This window comes from Cervus canadensis, chromosome 26 (genome assembly GCF_019320065.1).
Source record: "Cervus canadensis isolate Bull #8, Minnesota chromosome 26, ASM1932006v1, whole genome shotgun sequence".
NCBI lineage: Eukaryota > Metazoa > Chordata > Mammalia > Artiodactyla > Cervidae > Cervus > Cervus canadensis.
In genome coordinates, this window is record NC_057411.1 from 27,921,327 (window position 1) to 27,941,511 (window position 20,185).

General features: G+C 40.6%; 1 protein-coding gene across 1 annotated transcript in view; it reads right to left on the reverse strand.

Annotated features, from left to right (window-relative positions):
• The window catches only part of SCARB2 (scavenger receptor class B member 2), an 83,747-nt gene that overhangs the window by 9,118 nt on the left and 54,444 nt on the right, over positions 1-20,185 (reverse strand). The window contains exons 5-9 of the mRNA XM_043447914.1: positions 17,675-17,766; positions 11,360-11,479; positions 7,258-7,427; positions 2,859-2,977; positions 175-248 (exon numbers count right to left, since the gene is read on the reverse strand). Coding sequence (XP_043303849.1) covers positions 175-248; positions 2,859-2,977; positions 7,258-7,427; positions 11,360-11,479; positions 17,675-17,766 — 575 coding nt within the window. The remainder of the gene's footprint in view (positions 1-174; positions 249-2,858; positions 2,978-7,257; positions 7,428-11,359; positions 11,480-17,674; positions 17,767-20,185) is intronic.

Sequence of the window (20,185 nt, forward strand, 5' to 3'; positions counted from 1 at the left end):
GATAAGTAAATTCCGAGACCAAGGCAGCCCATGAAAAAGTTGACGGTGCCTCATCCCTGAAGGACAAGGGTGAAAAGACTTAGAAGTGCACTGAACCCCTCCCGACAGCAACCCCACCAGAAAGTGAATGTAGCAAAACCACCCTCTGCCTCTGCAGAAAGAAGCAAAACTCACATGAAGTCATCTAATTTTCTGACATAAACGTTGATTTGGAACCTCTTGGCTGCTCTTAGGATAATTCCAGTCAACTGCAAATCAGAAAAGCAGAAAGAAAACATTAGGATTTATTAAAACCACACACACAGTTGTTTTTTCAATAGAGCACCATTTCTGTGTGGTTCTGATAAACAGGGCAGCGACCACCATGTTTGCTAGGCAAAGTGGGACAAGCGACAACTATTCTCCAGGATGGAATGAGAACTGGGGATTGGGTGAGGGGCCTGGGAGACCAACGTTTCTCACACTCTACTATGCATGTGAGTTCTTGGGGACCTTGTTAAAATGCAGGCTCTGATTTCGGTAGGTCTGGGTTGGGGCTTGAGATTGGGCAGGATGCTGTCACTTTGGGGTTTTTTAAAATAATTTTATGTTTATTTACTTATTTTTGGCTGTGCTGGGCCTTCGTGGCTGCACAGACTTTCTCTAGTTGCAGCAAGCTGGGGCTACTCTCTCGTCGCGGTGCATGGGTTTCTCATTATAGTGGCTTCTCTTGCCATTGAGCACGGGCTCTAGAGTGCAAAAGCTTCCGTGGCAGCAGCGCGTGAGTTCAGTAGTTGTAACTCTCGGGCTATAGAGCACAGGTTCAGTAGTTGTGGTACAGGGGCCTACTTGCTCCACAGCATATGGGATCTTCCTGACCCAGGGATGAAACCCGCGTCTCCTACTTTAGCAGGCAGCTTCTTTACCACTGAGCCACCTGGGAAGCCCAGGATGCTGTCACTTTGAATAGCAAAGTGCTAGAGGACCTGGGCAGGAAGGAGATTTAACAGATACCCTGTTGGGTCTCAGATCCAAAATCACTGCAGATGATGACTGCAGCCCTGAAATTAAAAGACGCTTGCTCCTTGGTAGAAAAGCTATGACCAACCTAGACAGCATATTAAAAAGCAGAGACATTACTTTGCCAACAAAGGTCTGTATAGTTAAAGCTATGGTTTTTCCAGTAGTCATGTATGGATGTGAGAGTTGGACTGTAAAGATAGTTGAGCGCCGAAGAATTGATGCTTTTGAACTGTGTTGGAGAAGACTCTTGAGAGTCCCTTGGACTGAAAGGAGATCCAACCAGTCCCTCCTAAGGAAATCAGTCCTGAATATTCATTGGAAGGACTGATGCTGAAGCTGAAACTCCAATACTTTGGCCACCTGATGCAAAGAACTGACTCCTTGGAAAAGACCCTGATGCTAGGAAAGATTGAAGGCAGGAGAAGGGGATGACAGAGAATGAGATGGTTGGATGGCATCACCAACTCAGTAGACATGAGTTTGAGCAATCTCCAGGAGCTGCTGATGGACAGGGAAGCCTGGTGTGCTACAGTCCATGGGGTCACAAAGAGTCGGATATGACTGAGTGACTGGACTGAGCTGGACTGTCGGGCCTGGGTATGCGGGCAGAGGGTCAGACCACTGTGAGGAGGGTGTGGTCACAGCCAGAGAATGGTGCCCATGCACAGCCAGGCCCACCCCACAGAGGCCAGAGGGCAGATGCAGCATCATCCCCCATGGCCAAGCCACCTTTGCACCAAGGGTGTGGGGCTATGCCTTGCCCTGGTGACAAGCACCTGCGAACAGTTTGGTTGCTGAAAAGGACCTGACTGATGGCTGAGAGAGAAAAGGGAGAAAACCATACCGGATCTTATTCGTAAGATGTGATGTGTGTGCGCAGGAGCTCAGTCATGTCCGACTCTTTGTGACCCCGTGGACTGCAGCCTGCCAGTCTCCCGTCCATGGGATTGTCCAGGTAAGAATACTGGAGTGGGTTGCCGTTTCCTTTTCCAGGGGATCTTCCCAACCCAGGGATTGAACCCTCATCTTCTTCACTGGCAGGTGGATTCTTTACCACTGAGCCACCTGAGAAGCCCTCGTAAGAAGATAAGGGCACCAATTTCTCCAATGTAAATGCAGTGAGTAGTTATGAGTGAAATGCCCATAAATTGCTGTGCTCAAAGAATGTGTTTGGTCTTGGGTGACCGTCCGATGCATGTGTTCAGAATCCCAAGAGAGACGATATCACATTCAGTTCCTACAGTGAGAGGCTCTCATGCTATGAAATGATACTCATATCCTTTTAACATGGTTTTTAGTTTTTCTCCTCTATGAACATGGGATTAGAGTGTATGTATATCTGATGCCCTTTAAATTAATGTTGTCATATAATAACTCTCAAAAACACCTGTATAAAGTGTTTTGCCAAAAGCGATTAATGCTTATATATATATATTTAAATTTCAACTAAAACATTCCTGGCAGCAAGTAAGCAGAGGAATATCTTCACCCTGCTGATCTGTGGCCCAATGGAAGAAATGCATATATATGTTCAGGTCCACTCTTTTGGCAACAGAAGAAGATCCAGGTTACCTTGTTTGATTCCAGTGGTTTCCAATGATGGAACTTTCATTGTTGCTTTTGTGTTAAAGGGGGTTTGCTGATATTTCTGCATATTAGCTTCATAGAACTTAGCCTTCTAAGGGCCGGGTTATGAGACTATGCATCACATTGCACTGAGCCGAGTTCCCTCCACTTGAATATGTAAATGAAAGGAAGACAATATATTTCTCAAGAATGCTCAGGGCTAAACTGGTGAACACCGTATAGAAAGAATAAAATGTCTGCTTTTTAACCAGGAAGATGTGTGTACTCACAGGATTGATGTCCACAAACGTCTCATGATATTCCTTATTTGGATGCATGCCTTCAATGGCAGAGACAAACTTTTCATCTGCCTGGTAGAAGTGTGGGAAAGACATAATAATAGGTGCACCTGCAATGTGAGGAAAACAGAAATGAATGATGTGGTTCTTTCAAGTCTAAGTTGAACATACAGTTCCTGACCACAAATCCAGTTCCTCAGTGAGGGGTGGAAAGCTGGATACAGAAAACTTGAGTGGAGGAGAGGATCAGGCTAAAAGTCCTAGCTTGGGATTCTTATACTTCAATTTCTGACATGTCATTTACCCCTATATTATTTTATACCAAGAATCTGCCTGCAATGCAGGAGACGCGGATTTGACCCCTGGACCAAGAAGATCTCCTAGAGAAGGGAATGGCAACCCACTCTAGTATTTTTGCCTGGAAAATTCCATGGACAGAGGAACCTGATAGGCTTAGTCCACAGGGTAGCAAAGAGTTTGATACGACTGAGTGACTAACATTACTACTACTAGCTGAATTATTTATTTTTCAACTAATATGTGCTGTACTTATAAAGTACAAGTGCTTTATACATATTATTTTAGTTGACATTCCCAGAAACCCTATGAAGTTAGAACTATTACCTTCCATTTGCATTTGAGGAAACGGAGGTTGAGAGAAGTTACAAAACCTCCTGAGGACATTCAGCTATCAGGTGATGGAGACAGAATTCTGATCAAACGAGGGTCGGCCCATCTTAAAGCATTTGTTTCACCTATAATTCTCTATCAGTAAGTGGATTTTCCACACTGCTCTCCTCCCCTGCTTGCTTTTCTGTTTTTGTTTTACAAGATAGGCTTTGTTCTCCATGTGTTGATACAGAATTTTTTGGAGGGGGAGGGCTGTGTTTCTTGTCTTGTGGTATCTTAGTTCCCCAACCAGGGGTTGAACCTGCTCCCTCAGCAGTGAAAATAAGGACTCCTAACCCACTCTACCACCAGAGAATTCCCTATGCAGAACTTTTTGAAGACTTTGCCTGGTCCTGCCATCAGCCCAGCCTCTGACTAGATCAAGGTCTGCCCACAGGAAGACACTGGTTTTCTTTTCTTTCTTTTTTTAAATATTTTCCATTCAAGAAATAAATAAAGAAGCAAATTAATAAAGGAAAACTATTCTAGGTTTTGCTCTTGGAAAAGAAGAGTGGGACCCAGTCACTCCTGCCAGGAAAATATATTTGGGGAAAAATTAGCCTATGTGTTAGCTGCTCAGTCGTGTCTGACTCTTTGCAACCCCATGGAGCCCACCAGGCTCCTCTGTCCATGGGATTTCCCAGGTAAGAATACTGGAGTGGGTTGTCATTCCCTTTTCCAGGGAATCTTCCCAACCCAGGGATCAAACCCAGGTCTCTTGCATTGCAGGCAGGTTCTTTACCATCTGAACTGCCTAATGGCAAGTAATTTAAGTCTGAGTCCATGGCTCAGACATCTCACTTGTCACACATAGAGAGTTTTGTTCTCTATTGCCACACAGTTTCACAAAGACACGATTTCCTTCTTTAAAGGATGCTGACCTTTAAAATGTATTTTTAAAGATCTGTTGAAGACAATAAGGGCCAGACACTGTCCTGAGTCTTGTGCATACATTTATCTCTCACCTTCACACAGCATTCCAAGGAAGTTATAATCATTCCCATTTTACAGATGAAAAAACTACTGTCCGGAACCCTCCTTCAGCAACATGGCCAATTTGCTAACGAACAGAATAGGATTCAAACCCAGATTCCTCTGACTCCAGAACCCTTGCTCATCCCACTAGCCAAAAGTTCCCCTGAGGAATTCAAAACCCTGGAGGACAGTCTTGGAGGCTAACATTTTAGTGACATCTGGGAACACAGAAGAGGCAAGAGGAAAAGGACTAAAGCAGGAAGTCTGTTGCAAAATAGAGTCCTTCTGTGGGTTCTGACATCAACTTCTTGAGGAAGCGGAAGGTTACTAATGTGTGCCTTGAACCACAGAACCATGGGCTGATCAGGCACGTGCTGCTTCAGGACTGCCCCCCGTGAGTCTGCAGAGAGGTCTAATCTCCGGGTAGGGGTGTGTGCTCCCCAGAACAGTCATTCCCAATCGTGCAGGTACCATCTTCATAAGAATCATCTGCATCCCGTTAAAAAATACTGATTCTGGGGCCCTAGTATGTAGGCTCTGGGACAGATGCTTTTCATCATTCTCCAGATCATTCTGATGTATGGCCAGTCTTGCAAGCCATGACCTCAACAGACAAGGAAAGGGAGGATTAGCCCAAAGGGAACTTCCAAACTTCATGGACAAGGGGTGAAAGTCAGCACATTACTCAGGAAAAAAAATTTTTTTTTAATCAAGAGAAAGGGGTTACCAAGTTTTTCAACAGAAATTAAAGAATTGAAGCCTGAGGAGCATCACAGTACAAATATGAAAAGACCCTCAGTTCTAGCAGGAATTTGCTCAGAGATAAAGATTTCATAAAAATCCTATTCCTTCTCTGAGCCTTGGTTTCCACAATTATAAAAAGAGGCCACTGGTTGTCTATCTAACAAGGCTATTTTTGCAGCATATGATTGTGAAAAGTATCCTTGTGATGCAGAAAATGCTTTTGTCAGCTGCACTGCTGGTCATTTCACCTTTCACAGAAAGAAGCAGGTTAGCTCAGACGTTTTTAAGAAACACTGGGAACTTTGTGGTCAGGGTTTAAAACTAACTCTGCCTTAAAATTAACTCTTAGTTTTAAGAGTAATGAGAATCATTACCTAGGTATGAACTTTCCTATTACCTGATTTTTTACTTTCTGTTTCAGCCTTGTTTTGAACATGAAATCAGTTAATACTTTACATGTATTAACTGCATGTAAATATGTGAAGCACTTACAACAGTGACTGGTACTAGTAAGCCGCTAGTAATATGAACTATTATTTCTATTAAAACTGTAATTGGAAAAGATACATGCACCCCAGTATTCATAGCAGCACTATTCACAACAACCAGGGCATGGAAGCAACTTAAATGGCCACCAACAGATGAATAGATAAAGATGTGGTATATATTTACAATAGAATATCCTCAGCCATTAAAAAAAAAAGAATGAAATAATACCATCTGCAGTAACGTGGATGGGCCTAGAGATTGTCATACCGAGTGAAGTAAGTCAGAGAAAGACAACCATCACAGGATATCCCTTATATATGGAGTCTTAAAAAATGGCACAAATTAACTTATTCACAAAACAGGAATAGTGTAACATGAAGAAAATGATCTTACCAAAGGGGAAAAGGGTAGAGGGAGAAATAAATTAGGAGGCTGGATTAACATATACACACTACTATATATAAAATAGATAACTAGTAAGGACCTAAACTGCATAGCACAGGGGACTCTACACAATATTCTGTAAAAATGTATATGGGAAAAGAATCTAAGAGTGCATACATGTATATGTGTAACTGATTCACTTTGCTATACAGCAGAAACTAACACAACATTGTAAATCAACTCCATCAAAAAAACTAAAAAACAAAACAAAAATGTGCTAAATTGAAGAGCTAAAGGGAAAAAAGAAGGACTCCTAAGCTACGGCCCTGCCCCTCTGGAGCTGCACTGCACCTGCTCCATCACATGTGCAGGAGACCCGGGGTACGGTGGAGTCCAGCTCCCCAGCAGTGCCTTATACCAAGGAGACCCACAGAGCACAGACAGCCACCAGCCACTCCTAGCCCAGGACCAGTTTAAAACAAAAAACAAAACCAAAACAACTCCTGAACTACTGCCCAGGAAAAACCCAACATGGCATCCTAGCAATAAAAGCATTACAGGAAAGCCAATGCTTTTTAAAAAAACTATGGTGATGGGATTAATCCCATCACCATAAACCCTGAGACTGCAAGCCATGTGACAGAGCAGTTCTCCTGGGTTCCCTCACCCTCCTGCTCTCCACCCAGGCGCCCTGTCCCAATAAAATCTCGCTTTGTCAGCAAAAAAAAAATAAAAATAAAAATAAAAAAACTATGCTATAACCATGTTACAAAACTTTTTTAAAAATTGTAGTTAATTTACAATGTTGTGTTCATTTCTGATGTACAGAAAAATGATTCAGTTATACATATATATATTCAAGATATTGAATATAGTTCCCTGTGCTGTACAGTAGGACCTTGTTCTTTCTCTATTTTATATATAGTAATTTGTATCTGCTGGTCTTAATTTATACCCTCTGCTTCCTCTTGGCAACCATAAGTCTGTTTTCTATGTCTGTGAATCTGTCTTTAACAAAACATTATTCCTGAGAGGTTGGAATTGTGCTTTCTATTGTGCTGACAACCTTCTTTGTTGAAGAACATCAACCGTACATCCAGACCCCCGTGTCCCCTCTCTGAGTTCTTACCGTTCTTGCAGACGCTGACATTCAAAACTCCTGAGCCCAGGCAGTTTCCTTTAGGTATACAGAAGCCAGCGTTGTCCGAGGTATTGGCTAATATTTCTGCAGGCACCTTATACCTCAAGGCAGGCAGTCCCTGGACACTCTCAAAGTCACTGAAAGTTATATACACTGACCTGTTAGGAAGCAAGGATAAAAAGTCAGCATGGGTCCTCATCAGCATGGTCTGCCTGCATCAGTAAGTCAGCCAACTGTTCTCAGGTGTAACCCGGCTAAACGCGTACAGGATACACGGGAAATGAAGAGGCCAAAGACAGACTGAGAGGAGCTCAACCCACTCAGTGTATAATAAAGTAGGAGATGGACTCAGTGATAGATGTTTAAGAGGCAGCAACTGTGCTAACATCCCAACGAGACTGAGAAAAAGACATAATGTGTGGTAGAAAACCAAGAAAATTAGTTAGAATGGGCGCTTATGCTAAAAGAAAGAAGAGCTGTCCAGACCAGCACGGGCACATGCCAGTGTGGATGAAGCGGAAGCAAAGGAAGGAAGCCAGGGAGAAGCCGAGACAAAGCAGAAACAGATGAGGTGACAAAAGGCGGGCCCCGCAGATTCCCAAAGGCCGGACAAGTGCCCCATTAGACAGATACTTGATTACATGTACTCTGATACCCATTTCCCCCAAGTAAAAATAGTTTCCATATTTTGCCCTGGTTATTTATTTCAACAGAGTAGAACATCAATTCTGCCCTCAGAGATTTAGAATTTCAATCAGTATCGGTGGTTCCTTCTAACACAAACCACCCAGTTATCTGCATAGCACCTGAGTGACAGCTGGACTTCCCTTGTGACTCAACTGGTAAAGAATCTGCCTGCAGTGCAGGAGACCTGGGTTCGATCCCTGGGTTGGGAAGATCCCCTGGAGAAGGGAAAGGCTACCCACTCCAGTATTCTGGCCTGGAGAATTCCATGGACTGTATAGTCCCTGGGACTTTCACTTTCACTCTGAGTGACAGCCAAGGCACTTTCACATGCATTGTCTTAGAGCCTTCATCCCTGCATCTGAGGGTGTCTGAAGGCTGAGGGGGGCCTCACTTTTCATCACCTGACCACGGGTGGGACACATCTCTCACTGGGTTGTGACTAACGTAGGAGTTGCCTTCCACTATACATCTCACCCCTGCAGCATTTCTGAGTGAAAATTTTAAGCAAACAGAAAAATAGAGAAAAATATTATAATAAATACATTTTATAACAAACACCACTCAGATAAATAAAATGTATATTTATGGCTACAACTGAAGTTCTCAATGTAACACTCCTGATTCTGATCTTTCTCTGCATCCCCAGAGGTAACCACTATCCTGAATTTGGGGTTTATCATTCCCATGCAGACCTCTATGCTTTTTAAAAAAAACTAATTAATTTGGCTGTGCCGGGTCGAAGTTGGCATGCAGGATCTTTGTATTTTTAGTTGTGACATGTGGGATCTGGTTCCCTGACCAGGGATTGAACCAGAGCCCCCTGCATTGGGAGCACAGCATCTTGGCCACTGACCACTGGAGAGTCCCCAGGCCTTTATAATTTTACCTACATACATACTCATAAACAACATGTGGCACTGTTTGTTATTTCTAAATGTTATTATAGTAGTATACCATATTGTCTTTCTGTAATTTGCTTCTTCCTTCAACATTTTCAAGATTTCTTGCATTAAAGTACATGGCTCTGGTTGCTATATTTTACTTTTTATATATTCTATCATACAAAGATCCCATTTATTTATTTATGTTCTCCTTTTCATAGGCACTCAGATTGCTTTGGATGGAGGAAATTTTTACATATTGAGAGATGGGGAAGTGATTTTGGCTTATACATGAATTAACTTAAACCTTATGCTAACGAGAACAGCCTGTCTTATGGCCTGTCGAACATGCCTGGTACATCTGCTTTAACCATTAATGAAGAGAATGTATTTAAAAGCCAAAATGGAGTAGCTGTGATTCAGGCATCCAGGAGGGAATTGGGTGACCACTGTGGACGTGGTTTCAGACACATTCCTGCATCACTGAAAACTTGAACTTTCTGAACTGCATTAAATTCAAGGACACCACTAGCTGTTCTCAAAACAGTATCTCCTAGCTGTGGTCAGCTGAAACTTTTCGGGGTCAAGGTCTCCCATTGCAACTAGGCAAACATTTCAGATCCCAGCCAACCCTTGTTTAACAAGCACCCTTACTTCTTGACAGGTCCAGTTATGTTTCTTGATAAACAACTCATGTAGCTAACTGTAACCTTGAGGCTTTTGCCTTGTACGCCTCCCGCATTTTGCAGTCTGACGAAATACAATTCAAGTGCTCTCTGAATTACCGCCTCCTGGGCTACAGCCCTCCGTTTGGCTCAAGGAAACTTTTCCATTCCAGTTATAGATCATTTATTCATTATTTCTGTCAACACTTCCAGTGTTTTCCTAACTACAATCGATGTGTAAGTCTCCTTCACATAGGTACCCAAGTTCTCCAGGCCAGGGAACCCATGTTGGAGAAACGTGTGAAACCATGGGGTTGGATGTCTTTGGCGTTACTAAGCGCCGCCAAGGGGCTCTTCACAAGTGGTGGTACCAGACAAGAATAAGTTTCCTCTGTGGCAAATCTTTAATAAGCCCCTCCTTATAAGGTTTCCTTGTCTTGCTCATTGCACTCAAACATGTTCTCTCTTCGGTCCTTCCACAAATACTGACCAGGTAGAACAGCTGGCTGGAAGGTGGCCGATAGTCCGCTCCAGAGCTGGAAAAGGTCTGCGCTGTGGTGCAGAGACTGGGGACGGAGAGGGGAGTAAAAGAAAAGCTCTGTCTGAGGAGGATGACTAGCACTTGCGGCTAATTTAGTGCAAGAGAGGAGGGAGATTTACAGCGATTCTGACAGGGCTGGCTGGGGAGGTGCTCAACTGCGTGAGATATGAGAGTCCCTTGGACAGCAAGGAGATCACACCAGTCAATCCTAAAGGAAATCAACCCTGAATACTCTTTGGAGAGACTAATGCTGAAGCTCCAATACTTTGGCCACCTGATGCGAAGAGCCGACTCACTGGAAAAGACTCTGATGCTGAGAAAGATTGAGGGCAGAAGGAGAAGAGGGCAACAGAGGATGAGATGGTTGGATGGCATCTCCTATTCAATAGACATGAACTTGGGCAAACTCTGGGAGATGGCGAGGAACAGGGAAGGCTGGTATGCTGCAGTCCATGGGGTCATGGATACGCCTTGGTGACTAAACAACAATAAATGAAAGCCAGAAGAACAGCCATTCTTGAGAATGTAGACTCCACAGAGTCAAAGGTAACTAGCTGACCTCCAATTGAGGAGAAGTCTCATAAAAAGCCTTGCAGGAGTGCGTGGGAGAGGAAAGGGAGGCTGTGTGATCAGCTACTCATCTGAGCAGTGTGATGGTGAAAGGCGGAGCAGGAGAGGTAACGATGGGGAGATGGGAGTCAGGGTGTGGAATAGGATGCCTTCCTCCCACGGAGGAGACTTCATCATGGATGTCTGGAGAGAAACAGCAGGCGGGAGGGAGGGATAGATGCGGGCAAGTGTGAGCGGATACGTTCAACGGGAAGCTTAGCACTCAGCAAAGACCTATGAACTCTGAAGTGTGGACCACAGTATGATTTCTTTATCTTCTCTGCAGCAACTGGAAGAAGACCAGAGCAAATTTCACACCTGATAGAGGATATCATAATAATGAAGAGCTAATATTATTTACTGTGTGACAGGCCCTGGGCTAAGTATTTTATTAAAGTAACTCATTTATCCTCAAAACAACTCCCAAGCTAGGCAACTATTTCTGTCCTTACTTTACAAATGAGGACAGTGAGGCACAGAATGGTTAAATGACATACCCAAGGTCACACAGCTGTACGTGGTGGAGCTGGTATTCAAACCAACACAGCTAGTCTGTGAACGGCTACATTTTTTTCTTGTTTCTCAATATGCCGTTATCACTGGTCACTCATTAAGCATACATATCCTCATCAAATAAGTGTAATTATATACATCCCTCATATTTTTGGCAGCCTTGTAGTCAAAGAACTCACATTTCAAATTCTTACCTGCAAAAATCAGATGGGAAGACATAAAGGATTTCATCTTTGGTGATTAATGGGTGAAAAGAGTCTCCATCTGTTCCATTGATCATATTGCACTCATCTGCTGTCCACCAGTCAAGCGACCTGTCATAGGGAAACAAAAAAGAGTCCAGATGGTCACATTGGATTTTAGGCTATTTTTTTTTCCATTTATTTATATTAGTTGGAGGCTAATCACTTTACAATATTATAGTGGTTTTTGCCATACATTAACATGAATCAGCCATGGATTTACATGTATTCCCCATCCCGATCCCCCCTCCCACCTCCCTCTCTACCCGATCCCTCTGGGTCTTCCCAGTGCACCAGGCCCAAGCACTTGTCTCATGCATCCAACCTGGGCTGGTGATCTGTTTCACCCTTGATAATATACATGTTTCGATGCTGCTCTCTCAAAACATCCCACCCTCACCTTCTCCCACAGAGTCCAAAAGTCTGTTCTGTACATCTGTGTCTCTTTTTCTGTTTTGCATATAGGGTTATTGTTACCATCTTTCTAAATTCCATATATATGTGTTAGTATACTGTATTGGTCTTTATCTTTCTGGCTTACTTCACTCTGTATAATGGGCTCCAGTTTCATCCATCTCATTAGAACTGATTCAAATGAATTCTTTTTAATGGCTGAGTAATATTCCATGGTGCATATGTACCACAGCTTCCTTATCCATTCGTCTGCTGATGGGCATCTAGGTTGCTTCCATGTCCTGGCTATTATAAACAGTGCTGCGATGAACATTGGGGTGCATGTATCTCTTTCAGATCTGGTTTCCTCAGTGTGTATGCCCGGGAGTGGGATTGCTGGGTCACATGGCAGTTCTAATTCCAGTTTTTTAAGAAATCTCCACACTGTTCTCCATAGCGGCTGTACTAGTTTGCATTCCCACCAATAGTGTAAGAGGGTTCCCTTTTCTCCACACCCTCTCTAGCATTTATTGCTTGTAGACTTTTGGATAGCAGTCATCCTGACTGGTGTGTAATGGTACCTCATTGTGGTTTTGATTTGCATTTCTCTGATGATGAGTGATGTTGAGCATCTTTTCATGTGTTTGTTAGCCATCTGTATGTCTTCTTTGGAGAAATGTCTATTTAGTTCTTTGGCCCATTTTTTGATTGGGTCATTTATTTTTCTGGAATTGAGCTGTAGGAGTTGCTTGTATATTTTTGAGATTAATCTATTTTAAAGATGCATTTATCTATTTATGTATTTTTGGCTTTGTCGGGTCTTAGCCGTGGCGCAAGGACCCTTTGTTGTGGCACGTGGGGTCTCTAGTTGTGCACGGGCATAGTAGCTCCGTGGCATGTGGGGTCTTAGTTTCCCAGACCAGGGATCGAACACAGAGCCCCTGTATTGGAAGGAGGATTCCTAACCACTGGATCACCAGCAAAGTCCCTAGGCTTTTTTTTTTTTTTAAATGGTCTGGACTTCTCAAGACCTAACTGGGAGCTGGCTACTCACAGAACCTTGTTCACACGCAGACACCAGGGTGATGTTGGTTGGGAATTGGATCAAGAGGGGGAAAAGCAGGGCCCTGATTTCCAAATATCAATTCTGACAGAGATAACAATCAAACATCCTTTTTCCCTTCCTTCAAAACTAAGGATCTCCTATAAAGGTTTAGAAATATCCACGTGCTTTAAGCAGTGATCCAATTTGCCATTCACAAAAGCCATGCTCACAGCCAGCCCACAGTCAGATGAACTCTGGACAGACATGTTCAGGACGATAATATTCACAACAGATCATTAACTATCTCCCCTCCAAACAGCTCTCTGATCGAAAATTAACAGAAGACTTCTCCTGGGTCACAAGAAAGCTTAATTTTGAATCAATTTTATACTCACTAAGAGCACAGTTGAGATAGAAGGTTTTTAAAAATTAATTCCTTGAATAATGGTATAAAATGCAAAAGATAGGAAGGAATGGGCAAAAAACAGGAATTCTTCCAACTTCTGGTCAAGGTGAAATTCTAAATTCATGTATTAAGGGTCTCTTCCAAGTAAAATCACAGAGCAATGGTTGATAAGCCATAAATGGGAACATTTAAAAGGTCTATACTCTACTCAAGCACAAGCATCTTTTTCGACAATGAAAGGTGATAAATGCCAAGTAGTGAGAAGGCTAAAGCTGCTGGCCTACTGGGCTGCAGGTATGAAAGCCAAGAGAAAGATCTGCAAGTCTAGATTCTGAGGTTTGTGAGGATTAAAGGTGGTCCATCAAGGGCTTGAAATCAGGATCTAGGGCAGGGATTTTTTTCTGCTCAGCAAGAGAGGCTGAAGAAAGCAGAGCTGAGTTGCAGGGAGGCAGAAAGCCCTAGACACCTTATAACCAGAACCTGGGCCAAGATGCCTGCTGATTTTTTGGCCAGATCTGTGATATTGTTCAGTCTCTAAGTTGTGTCCACCTATTTGCAATCCCATGGACTGCAGCACACCAGGCTTCCCTGTCCTTCACTCTGTCCCAGAGTTTGCTCAAACTCATGTCCACTAGAGTCGGTGCTCAAACTCATGTCCACTAGAGTCGGTGATGGTATCTAACTTTCTCATGCTCTGCATAATTGTGAGGTGGAGGTCCACCATGTATACTGGTTTGGGGAGTTACCGGGTGGACTACTGCATACCTGCTATCTAGGGAGACATGAGAGGAAGGACGGATAGTTGGATGGATGAGCGGATGGATAGATAACAGACTTACCAATGAAAATAATTCTGCAAGTTAACATTTTTTTAATGAAAGCAACTTATGCTAAGAGATAGGCATCAAAATCAACAATAATAAGATGAATTCACTTTTGAAGAAATTAAAGTAATTGAACAATCTGGCTAATAAATAGGCTGTTTAGTATCCTCAAAGAAACAAATGAAAGAACAGCATCCTTCAAAAGGAACGGTAAACTACTAACAAATAAAAAGGGAATAATAAAGTAAGAGTAGAGAGACCCAAAGAATAAAAAGTAGAAATCTTCAGAATAGAAACAGTTTCTGAAAGAAAAACTCTCTATTGGGATAAACTCTAGACTGTACATAGTTGGAAAGAACGGACTATATGAAACATTACTTCAAAGAATTTACACAGATATAATCTTAGGAAGATTAAAAATGAAAGGATCAAGATACAGAGACTATATCAAGAGGCTTCAATAAACATTTAGTGGGAGTTTGGGGGAGGGTAGTGAGAATAGAGTGAATAACAGAGAAGCAATAATTTAAGAGATAATTGTTGAAAGTTTTCCAAATTTTAAGAAAAATAGAAGGCCTTAGATTTAAAGTATGTGCCAAGGGCTGAACAGAGTAAATAAAATAAATTCAAATTTGGATTATGTTGTAGGAAAACTGCAAAAAAGTTGAGGAAAAAGATAATCAAAAGTAAATGGAGTAGTATCTTCATAATTTTGAACTGGCAAACTAGAATTCTATACCAAACTAAAATCATTAAAAACTTAATGTGAAATAAAGATATTTTAAAATATGCAAAGTCTAAGAAAGTTTACCATCCACAGACCCTTACTGAAACAACTACTAATAGAGGGTTTCCCAACCTAGTATAGTCAAGTTTCGGTTTTTCCAACAGTTGTGTATGGATGTGAGAATTGAACCATAAAGAAGGCAGAATGCAGAATTATTGATGCTTTTGAATTGTGGTGATGAAGAAGACTCTTGAGAGTGCCAAGGAGATCAAACCAGTCAATCCTAAAGGAAATCTACCCTGAATATTCATTGGAAGGAATGATGCTGAAGTTGAAGCTCCAGCACTTTGGCCAACTGATGTAAAGAGCCAACTCACCAGAAAAGACCCTGATGCTGGGAAAGATTGAAGGCAGGAGAAGGGGACAACAGAGGATGAGATGGTTGGATGGCATCAATGACTCAATGGACATGAGCTTGAGTAAACTCTAGGAAATGATGAAGGACAGGGAAACCTGGGGTGCTGCAGTCCATGGGGTTGCAAAAAGTCGGACACAACTTAGCAACTCAACAACAAAAAACAACCCAGTAACATTTTGAGCCTGATGTATGGATGTGAGAGCTGGATTATAGAGAAAGCTGAGCGCTGAAGAATTGACGCTTTTGAACTGTGGTGTTGGAGAAGACTCTTAAGAATCCTTTGGACTGCAGGGAGATCCAACCAGTCCATCCTAAAGGAGATCAGTCCTGGGTGTTCATTGGAAGGACTGATGTTGAAGCTGAAACTCCAGTGCTTTGGCCACCTGATGCGAAGAGCTGACTCATTGGAAAAGACCCTAATGCTAGGAAAGATTGAGGGCAGGAGGAGAAGGGGATGACAGAGGATGAGATGGTTGGATGGCATCACCGAGTCAATGGACATGAATTTGGGTGGACTCCGGGAGTTGGTGCTGGACAGGGAGGCCTGGCATGCTGCAGTCATGGGGTCGCAAAGAGTCGGACATGACTGAGTGACTGAACTGAACTGAACTGATGGAATTCTCTGTAGGGGACTGTCTTGTACACTGCAGGATGTTTAGCAGCATCCCAGGTCTCTACCCAGTAGATGCCAGTGGCGACCTCCAGTTGTGATGATATGTGTCCAGACATCACCCAGTGTCCTCTGGGGAGCAAAACTGCCACTGGTTGAGAACCACTGTACTAATGATCTTTAGCAATAAGAAAACTAAACCCAAACGGAAGATGTGAGAAGAAAAGTACTAATAAATTAATAAAATACATTGCTATTTTAATTTACTATAAAAATAATGAACTTTTAAGTTATATTTGGCTTTCTAAAAAGGTGAAACAAATTGTAGAGAAGAATAACACAGAAGCTGTGTTAAGAAATGCGTAAAGGTATTGTTTCATTGGAAGAAGAAAGATAATAGCCAACTTTAGATTCTGTTAGAAAAAAAACTATTAAGTGTAATCTAAGGGTAGAATAGACATAACCAGCTAAGGGTGAAAAAGAATGTTGAAATAAGTGTAAATATATGAAATAATATATCATTATATGGTAATTGTATCAGTAGTTACAACACATATATAAAAGGATTAAACTCTCCTATTAAAAATCTGAAAAGAAAACAACAGATTGGCTTTAAAACAAAATCCAGCTATATTACGTTTACAAATAAATTTCTCTCTCAGCCCAGTATCCAGTCATCTAGTTATGCCTCCAAAGGCAACACTGTTGCTGGTTTCTTATATTCTTTCAAGGTTCTTATATCCTTGGGAATGAGTGTATATATGTGTATGTAAATATATGTGTATGTACCAGGATATATGTATTATAACAAATTAAAAATTTAAAAACAGTTTTTGCTTTATAGAAAATTGTAAAGATAATATTCCACACCAGTTTTCTCTTTTTTTTTTTTTTAGCAAGCAAGTAGGATTTATTAAAGAGGAGGAAAGTACAAAGCTCTCAGCTAGATGCTGAAAGGGGGGTAAAGAGTCCCTCCACACCAGTTTTCTTGCCTGTATTTCTGGGAAGCTTTAAAGTAAATTTAATGTTGAAGAAGAAAATTCCTCTTACCACAGTCCCTGAATAATTAGCCTCCTTTTTCTTGAAGATTTCTAATTTCTATGACCTAAAAAAATTATTTTACTTCATGTGTGACTTAATTGCAAGCTGTCTCAGTTCCTTTTTGGAGAAATTTGATTTTGGAGGTACTTTGTTTATAAATTATAAATGTGAAATAATTTTTAAATTCTATAGCACTGAACTGAAATGTATTTCATCGTAAAAGAAGATACACAAACAATGCACAATCACTAAATTAAATTAAAAAAAATAATCTCTTTCCTTCCCCCCAAACAGGCAGCAATTTGAAAAATATCTGCCCAGCAGCCACACATCACTCAATGTGGGTTCAATCCCTGGGTCAGGAAGATCCCTTGGAGGAGGAAATGGCAACCCACTCCAGTATTATAGCCTGGGAAATCCCATGGACAGAGGACAGTCCATGGGGCTGCAAAAGAGTCAGACATGACTGAGCAACTAAACAACAACAAAGAGTAACAAGTGGAAGAGTGAAACTTTTCACTGGCTTGTGATTCATGCTTTAACCGCGAGAAACCTACAGATTATTAGCATTTAATCTGTGGAGTACCTTACCCCAATCCTGATTTACAAAATAATAATTTTACATGTTTAGACTATATTATTTATATTATAGGATATTTTACATAATTATAGATTTTTAATTGATAGATTTTTTTATCCAAAAATGATTGCGCCAATTAAAAAAAAAAAAATAAAGCAGAAGTGGACATTCAATTTAAATGAAAATTGAAAAAATAACTATACTGATAAGCCATTAGACTTACGTTTTTCCATTCCATTCCACAATCTTGGTAAAGTTAAGGTAATTGTCTTCTCCAGTTAGAAAAACATAGTCTCCATCATTAGTCCCATTTTTCTGAAAATAAGTAAATATGGTTATTTAAGACAACTGTGATGGTTCATTTTATGTGTTAACTTGGCTAGGCTATGGTGCCTAGTTGTTTGGCCAAACAATACTCTAGATGTTGCTATATACTGTAGATGTGATCAGTTCAGGTTTAGTAAAGGAGATTACTGTTGATAATGTACATAGGTTCATTTAATCCGCTGAAAGCTTTAAAAGCAAATTCTGAGATTTCCTGGAGGAAAAAGAATTCTCTCCTCAAGACTACAGCATAGAAATCCTGCCTGTCCCACAGATTTCAGACTTGCCACTTGGCAGCCCCCACAATCATATAAGCCAATTCCTTAATCCTGGGTTTGCCAGAAGTTCATCTGGGTTTTTCCATAACATCCTAGGGGAAAAGCAAAATGAACTTTCTGGCCAACCCAATGTAAATCCCTCAATAAACATACAAATCTCTACTGATTCTGTTTTTCTAGAGAACCCTAAATGATACAGTAACTAGTACATTTAATCTTTATGAAACTGCCCCAGTGGAACCTACATTCCTCATGAGACTGAACCAGAACTAGTGAACAGAGTGACTATTTGTTAAATCCCATATTGGTTCTATTATTACTTTATGGTTTTAAAAAGTTATGAGCCCAGTTAAATAATGGACAGAGGATTTGAAGAGACATTTCTCCAAAGAAATTATCCAAATAACTAATAAAAACATGAAAAGATGCTCAATATCATCAGTTATTAGAAAAATGCAAATCAAAACCACGATGAGATACAACTTCATACCCATGAGGATGACAATTTTTTAAAAACGGAAAAGACCAAGTGTTGGTGAAGATGTGGAGAAACTAGAGCCTTTCTACACTGATGGTGTGAATGTAAAATGTGGCAGCTGCTATGGAAAACAGTTTGTCAGCTGGTCAAAAAGTTATACGTAATGCTGCCATAAAACTCCAAAATTCCACTTCTATAATATCCCCAAGAGAATTCTACTCCAAAATTTATATCTAATGGTCATACAAAAACCTGTACACAAATGTTCATAGCAGCATTATTCTTAATTGCCATAAGTATAAATAAATCAAATATACATCAACTGAAGAATGGATAAACAAAGTGTGGTATATCCATACAACGGAATATTACTCGGCCACGAAAAAGAATGAGGTGCTGGTATATGCTACAACATGGGTGTGAAATCATTTATATGATTTCATATAAATTCCATTCCATTTATATGTATGTCCACAATAGGCATATCTATATATATAGAGAGAGTATATTCAAGTTACCAGGAACTGGTGGGAATGAGGAATGGAAGAGACTGCTGTGAGTTTTGGGGTAGGTGATAAAACATGTTCTGGAATTACACAGTGGAGGCAGTTGCACAACTATGTGAATATAATAAAAGCCACTGAATTGTATACTTTTCAATGCTGAATTTTATGTTAAGTGAATTACATCTCAATTAAAAAATAAAAAAGCATAAATCCAGGGCCAGGACCTGACTATACTTGAATAGAAGAAAGTGGTATTAAAATAATTCCATTCTTCAACCAAAATTTTCTGGAGTTGAATATTCTTCCCAAGTTACACTTCTTAATGGCACAGATACTCTGTACATTCTTACAAGCTCTTCACGTGGGATGGAGTTTTGGTTTCTGGGAAATAGCAGGGGTTACTCTGAAACATTTAAATGTTTAACCACTTAGCTTAGACCACATTTGAGTTAAGTGGAGGACCTCAAGAAGCAACATACACTTTTTTTCAGTATTTTGGTCTGTTTCTTTTCAGTCTTTTTTCTACAGAAAATTTGTTTACAGAACTTATACATATATATATGTAATATACATATGTGTAGCATAGGCTATACACAATTTTTATACATATATACAATTTCCTTAGTTATGCATATAATATATTTCCTGTATTATTAAAAGTTCTTCCTAGGTACAACCTAATGACTTCATATTAGGTGGAAATAATTTAACCACTTTCTTATTACTGAATATCTAGTTTAAAAATTTTTGCTATTATGAATAATGTATGCATATCTTTATGACTAAAAACTTTTCTGTGCTTTTATTTTCTAAATAGACCAACTAAAAGTGATAAGAGAACATTAACATTTTTAAAGCTTTTGAAACATATTACCAAGTTGCTCAAGATCACTCAGTGGAAAGAGTAAGATACGGCAATTCACATTCCTCAGATGCCTTTTGTTAAACTTTGCTTATTGGGTCAGCAAAAAAAAGGGTTCCTTATTTCTTTTTGCGTTTCTGTATTCAGTGAGGTTGAATTCTTTTTTCATTCAATCATTTGCCTTAAAGAACATTCATACCCTTTTGAATTCTCTTTTCAATTTTTTTTTTTTTTGCCTACTTGGGTTCTTTTTGTCACAATATTATTTCACCAACTATGTCAGTAT